General features: G+C 37.2%; 1 protein-coding gene across 1 annotated transcript; it reads right to left on the bottom strand.

Moving 5' to 3' along the window:
- Positions 1-269: 269 nt before the first annotated feature.
- Positions 270-6,218, bottom strand: LOC111398818. The gene is made up of 3 exons (XM_023025929.1): positions 4,218-6,218; positions 2,820-3,841; positions 270-603 (listed from the first exon to the last, which is right to left on the bottom strand). The coding sequence occupies exons 1-3, from the start codon at positions 5,664-5,666 to the stop codon at positions 498-500; spliced, it is 2,577 nt and encodes an 858-aa protein (XP_022881697.1). The 5' UTR covers positions 5,667-6,218; the 3' UTR covers positions 270-497.
- Between the last annotated feature and the right edge of the window lie 985 nt (positions 6,219-7,203).

The following is a 7,203-nucleotide window of genomic DNA, read 5'->3' as shown; positions in this document are numbered from 1 at the left end:
CTAATCTACTCTTGCTAAATTTGAGGAAGCTCAAGACATTAAAAAAAATTCTTATGACACCTTTGGTAAGAAGGATTAAACTCTATTGAACAGGACTCATGCGAAAAAGAAGCTGACAGCACAGAATTTGTTTAAAAAAGAACAAAAATGCCTGACTAAAAATTCGTGAAATTTAAATTACCTTTTAATCAAGAAAATCCTTCGGTTTTCATTTTTCGTTCTATGTTTCATTCATACCTCCAAAGAAATAGGAAAATGCAAATTTCAAGTTTTTCAGAGCAAATAATGCCGTACGGGATGCAACGCGAACGATATTTTACCTTGTTCCATGCTAGGTGTTTATTGAAGAATACTAATTAACTGCGAGGCTGTCCAAAAGGACAAATCATTTAAAATGTATTTATTCTGAGATAAACATCCAGCATTCTTCTAAATTCTCCTCTACATGAGGCCCTTTCATTCAAGTCCAGCATGAGCTATGTCATTCTCCCATAATTCTAATCATAGGACCAAAGATGTTGCTCATCTGAGGTGGAGTAAAGGCCACCGATATGGGGCCTAGATGTCGAAGAGTTTCCAGCTGGGTCTCCCATCCGTTCCTTTCTGCAAGCCAGAAATACAAGAAACTAAGGATAACTTGGTATTGAAAATAGTAATCAACAAACAACCGAAGGTAAAAGGAGCAGAGATGAATATAATCATAAGAGAATGCAAGACGAAGGAAACCCCCGTCACCAGTGGGAAGGACCGGAAAGCAGCAACTTAAAAAAAGTTGAAACACACAAAAATTAGTAATTTCTGCGTTTCAAAGCAAATGTCATCTTTTCCACTTTGGGGTATCTTTCAAAATGAATGACCATCCTCTCAAAATAAAAATAAATAAGTTAGCACACCTTTCTTACCCAGAACACACCTTCGTACCATGCACTAGAACTAGGTCTCTTAGTCATACTCATTTCCCCCCTCAGTGGCTTTTCATCTCTGTTGAAGCCCCAGCAGCAAACCCAACAATAGTAACAAGCAGAACTCGTTACAATTCGTCTATCAATTATGTTTCTTTCTTTTATTTATTTTTTCTATTGTGTTGCTTTATCTTATATGTGATTACTTATACTCATTATTCCGTAACTCGTACAGAAATGGCCAAGTTCTAATAGACATTAATTTTTATATTACTTGTCAAGGAAGTTTGCAAGTAATTTGTGAAATTTCTCCCAACCATACTAGGAAAAAGGTGAACAATACAAGACATGCATAAAAATACCTAGATGTTAGACCCTAGAAAAATAAACAAAAACATAAACAGACTACGGACTGGCAACAGATTAATTTTTTTCAAGGACCCACGTGTGATGTAATAAATAAATAAGCCAAATTCCAAGACTGCATTTGAGAGAGACAGAGAGGAACAAGAGCCTAAGGTTCTAAAATGGCATTTGTCTACAAGGTAAGAGCAAATGAGAGCGAACGTGAGAAGATAAGGTATCGGCAAACTTCTACGTCTCCATGCACCAGGTGGCGGCTGTCATCAATTCTTAATTTTACGCTACATAAGAAAAACTTCCACAATTCCCAAATATCAAATGACAATGAAGAAGACTAAGGTTGATGCAGAAAGGGGAAAAATTTGGTGACCTAGGGGTACTCATCTAGGCATTTCCATAGTTTTTGGAAAGTAAACAAGCATTTGATGCTCAGCTATTATGCAAAAAATGCTTGTCAAACATTTGCAAGAATGGTATTGAGATGTTTTAAGCTGTGTCAATTCGACGAAAACAGCAGCAGTTACTATGACAAATTTAATGTCGCAAGGGGCAATTTCATAGTTCTTGGAATACTAAATGCCATTTGATGCCCAGTTATTATGTCAATGATAATTGTCAAACACTAGTTGTTGTGTCTCAAATTTGAGGAAAATAGAAGCTCAACTCATTATTGTAGAGAAAAAAACACGAGAGAACAAGCCATTCATTTAATCCTTGTTTCTAATCCATCTTGCACAGAACTAGTGACCAACTTTAGTGGATCACGACAGAACAAGCCATTCATTTAATCCTTGTTTCTAATCCATCTTGCACAAAACTAGTGACCAACTTTAGTGGATCATGACAGAACAAGCCATTCATTTAATCCTTGTTTCTCTTTCATCTTGCAAAGAATGTGTGACATACTTTTGTGAATGACATGCAGTTCAAAAATTTCAGAAGAGAAAGTAAAAAAAAAGTAACCCCTTTTCCTATTCCTGTCCATATGTCTTCGTACAATAAGGTCATATTTATGCAGATTAAAAAATAAAAAAAAGGAAGAGAGAGAAAAAAAAAATTCTTTTAAAAAGGCAATATTCATATTTGTGCTGGTCAATCGTCATTTATTTTTACATACAACCACCTATAAGTGGGAGGTTTCGTTGGACCTCTACTTGTTAATTAAAAGAAACAGGACACAGAGGTTCAAGGTTATGCATGCAATTTTATTCAATATGTAAAAGGAGTTAAAGTAGAACTTGACAAAACACAGATATGATAAAAAGTTGTTATGCCAACCTCAAGGAAGACTATATATTACGACTTCTAATTATTAGCATAGACAGCCCTTTAAAGCATACTATCAGATATCTAAACCAACAAGAAACAGGCAATCAGGCAACCATTACAAACACAAATCAAAAAGTTTGTGCAAGAAACAACAGATTATATGCTTTGATTATGAATGTTTCGACAAAAACTATGCGTAGGTAAAGGTATCCTGCTTTGCCCAAAAACAAAAGCAAAGAAAAAGTAGTTCTAAATACAAGAGATTTTAAAGGCTGAAGGGCTTACTTTTCCCAGGAATTAGCTCCAGATAAGTCAAATTGTTGTTTAGCAGTATAATCACTGGAACTCCCATAAATTATACCATTATGACCAGATTTCTCCCTAGGATTCAACAAAATTTGGTTCTCGCCACCTGATGTTGGGCCATATAAAGTTTGTGGCAACCATGGACCATCAAAATTGCTAGGCACAGAACCATCGTATGTCCCAGAATTCTGAAAATTGCCAAGAATATTATTTTGAGAAGAATGGGTGCCAGCATGAATTTGCTCATCATGCTTAAACAGCGAGGCCATTGTTTTCTGAGGTACTGAATGCATAATATCTTCCTTTGGCCTGCTCAGTTCTGGAGGCAACAGCCAGCTGACAGGTCCACCTACCAAATCTTTACCAGCCTGACCTAGAGGAGAACTATTCCACATCTGCCATGTTCCATTGTCATTTGCATTGTTGGAATTATCCTGAGCTTTAGGGGCACTAGGGGCAAAAGAGGAACTACCAATCCTTTCCTCTGAAAGTCGTGATCGCGACAATGGGGACTGAATTGGAGATGGCTTGGTGACTTCGGATGATGCAAGTGTAGTCTTCACAGCACACGGTTCTTCCAATACTGTATCTGTTACAAAGCCAAGGTCCAAATCAAAGTTATCAAGTGATTCAGAAACTGGCCCAAGCAAGGATACAGGGTCTGGAATATAACAAGGGTCTTCAAAAATCTCTGACTCCTCTGGTAATAGTTGATCTGGCGCTTTTCCAATTCTAGGAAATATAGCTTCAGAAAACGATGGATGACATCTACTGTTGTTTATTGATCCAAAAGGACGAGAGGGTAAAGTAGATGGTGGCAGCTGTCCAAAGTTAACTGGTCCATCAAATAGTTGTGGTGGGCTCCAAACTTCTGTTTGGGACTTCACGTTTGGCCTACTAATGACATTCGGATTAGAGGGTGCAGAAACAGCAGATGAACGAGTGAATAATTGTTGCCATGATTTTTTGGGGGCCGGACATGGTAGAGGTGCAGTAACCACCTGCAGGAAAAACAAATAAACCATGACAAAGGCCATGTGACTAAAAATTACACGACAATAAATTGCTCACAGATCTAGAGATGAGAATAGAAGTTAAGAACACAGAGTTGACTCATTCAAAACTTTATGTTGGGCAAAATAAGATTGAAACACATGCCAAGAAATCAATCAACTGAAAGGACATCTCACTGACCACAACTAGAAAATGTAAACATTAGGGGCATTACCAACATCAGGTCACAATGATCATAATGGCCAAGCACAGAAAACTGACTTTCTCCTATCAACAGTTAACTGATAAACACAATTAACAGCCAACTCAATCCATAATAACGATATGCAAATGAAGATCAATTAAAGACAATAGATAACTTACGAGCGGATAGACATTCTTATCATTTCCATTTACATTTGATCTCCCTGATACCCATTCTGGCTGCAATACATCTTTCCTATATGCAGAACCTTGAACATGATCTATTGACGCATTAGGTCTATGTTCACTTGAAACAGTAGATTTGTTAGCACTTTTTCCCAAAAAACCACCTCCAGTAAGTGCTCTAGAAGATGATAAAAAGGTGCCCTTCATACGATCGAGGTATCTTGTTCCAGCAGTTCCTCGATTATGACTATTCATGGTAGCACCCTTGAATCCATGACCCACATCTACACTATGAGATTTTACATTTTCAGATACAGTTCTGTGTTCTTCACAACTGTCACCATCAATTTTCTTGTTTCTCGTGCTTTCCTTGCTAACTTTCTTTTCTGATTCCTCCACATCAGAGTTGCTTTTGCTTGATCCCCTATCTCTTTCTTTCTTTCTTTCCTGATGCTTCTTTTCAGCTTCTTTTTTCCTATTTCTATCCTTCTCAGAAGCAGGCTCTTTTCCACATTCGTTTTTATCCAACTTCTCATCCCGCAATCTCCTACGTTCTTCGACCATCCTCGCAACTTCTTCTCTCTGCTTTCTTTCCTCCTCCTCCAGTAACTCCTTCTCTAATCTAGCCTGCCTCTTCTCCTCAGCTTTTCTTCGGGCTTTCTCTCCTCTACTCTCATGAAAATTCCCTCCATTCTCACCTTGCTTATCCAATAGCCGTATGAGCTCTGCATCCGTTGATGTATCATCTCTGGACGAACTTACTCTAAATATCTTCCTCCAAAGCCACACGATACTCAAAAGGAAAGCTGTAAGTACCTTGCAGGTAAAAATAACTATGTGGGAATAAGAATTCTCTGTCAAACAATGGTTTTCCCCACCAACATACTCACCTCCATTCTTCTTCCAGTAACTTGACTTCCCATCAAAAGGTCCCCCGACCCAATTCCCATTCTCCGACCAAACATTTCCATTGAACACTGTTCCACCTTTCCCCACTAAATACTTCAAGATTCCTGAACTCCCCAAATCCAGAGACTCCGGCAAGTCAAGAACAGGCCTCTTTGAAATATGCCCGCAATATAAGCACGTAAACTTGCCCCCACCTGGATTCTGATCTCGATATGGAGTCAAACAATTCCTACACCTCCGGGTAGCAGTCTTCCTCAACTTTTGAATTTCAATAGCCTCAATCCTCTTCCTCTCCCTAAGCCTAGCATTCCTCCTGACCCGCCAGGCAGACAACTTAGGCATCAAAATCTCATACCAAAAAAGGGTTACTAACAGCACGAACACGCACGCCAGCCTTGGTGATGTGATTTCAAAGCGGAAAGCAGGGGGCAATAGCTGCGATAGAGCCCAAAGCCCAATGAGTGGAATCACTAACCATGGCAACATGGTAGCCACCCTCCTAGACCACTTCTGAATCTCACACAGTATACACATTATCCTCCTTACGGCGCACCTCTCTAACCGTCTTGAATGGAATAAAAACTTTATCAATTTAACCCCCAGAAAAAAAAAATAATCGAAAGAACTTCTCGAATCCAACAAACGTATATGTGTAATTGCTCCTACAAAGGAGATTTCAAACAATCGTATCCTCCAATACGTCCCTTTTCTCGATTCTTCCAATGTAATACCAATTCTCGCGTTTCCTCCAAACCCTAGCGTAGCGATTCGTGAGAAATCACCTATTTAAAAAAAATAAATTATTAAATCGAAAATCATTTTCATATACCAAACATATCCGAACAGTGCTATTCAGAAGCTCCAAAACCTAAAGAGTTCCAAAGGAATAATATCAATCAAAGAAAACTAAAAACGTTAAACGAAAACATAAAATGAGCTACGTAGAATATTCCGGCAATCTAAAAAACATCGGCCATGTCGGCGGTTGTTAACTTCACCGGAGATGATTGAAATTTTTAATTAGAAAGAAAAATAATCAGACAACAAAATGGAGATAAGAGAGAGAATCAGAGAACCACCTAAGCAACGAACAAATACTTTGCTAATAGAGTTCCACATATATATGATCGGTCATGTCGGGCCGATCCAGTCCGGTCCGGTCCGGAAAGATTAGATTGGACCGGTTTGTCGGGTTAAGGGAATTTGGATTAATATTTAAACCCTATTTGAGCCGATTATCTAAAATCCATTTTTAATCACATTTTCCTAATAAAATATTTAGCATATAAATTTAAAAATTTTTAGCCACACATTTTTCTAAAACTCACTATTACAAAACTCATTTCCCACGAAATTTTTTTCAAGCATAGGCTTAACTCCTGTAACTCGTGGCGTAAAAATTAGGAATTTTGATAAGAGTAATGTTATTTGTGAGCAATGCGTTGTCCACCAAAAGTCTATATTGCAGTAACATAATTATCATATTTTTCTCTAAATTTTAAAATACATTTTTATATTTATTGAAAAATGTGACAGTAACTCGCCCCGTTTGGATCCCATTAAATTCTAGTTCATTTTTTTCTCTCATATTTTCGACCACACAATCTTCTATAAAATAATATTACGCATAAATCGAAAATTTGTCCTTCTTTTTCAACTACTCATTTTTACAAAAACACTATTCCACCCATTTACATTTCAAAAAATGGAGGCCAAACAGGGGCTTAGTGCCGTATGAATGATTAATAATAATTACTACTTACAAATAGCATTATATCTAATGTGTGTGAGTTTCTATTGTCAACAAATGTAACTAAGTCTTGCTAAGAATAGAACACAATGAGAACTAATTGATTTTGGTTTAGTACATCGAGATCATTTAAATTTTAATTAAAATTAAAGTTTTTAATTCAATGCCAATACTAAGTTCCTCATCTAAAGAGGATTACGGTTTAATCTTATGTGACTATTTTAGATCACAATAGCAAACTACTTCTCTCCGCCTTGCCCCGAATTTCTTAATTTTGCTCGAATCTTATTATTTTACGTTATTAAAATTAAATTATATTTT

This window comes from Olea europaea, chromosome 1 (assembly GCF_002742605.1).
Source record: "Olea europaea var. sylvestris chromosome 1, O_europaea_v1, whole genome shotgun sequence".
NCBI lineage: Eukaryota > Viridiplantae > Streptophyta > Magnoliopsida > Lamiales > Oleaceae > Olea > Olea europaea.
Note: the sequence above shows the minus strand (reverse complement) of the source record. Positions and strands in the feature narration are given on the sequence as shown.

Bases quoted from the DNA above. Each gene is read 5' to 3' on its own strand.
- LOC111398818 (XM_023025929.1), bottom strand. From the start codon at position 5,666: ATGTGTATACTGTGTGAGATTCAGAAGTGGTCTAGGAGGGTGGCTACC. The intron at 3,842-4,217 runs GTAAGTTATCTA...TTTTTCCTGCAG, and splicing joins ATAAGAATGTCTATCCGCTC to GTGGTTACTGCACCTCTACC. The intron at 604-2,819 runs GTAAGCCCTTCA...TCTGGCTTGCAG, and splicing joins GGAGCTAATTCCTGGGAAAA to AAAGGAACGGATGGGAGACC.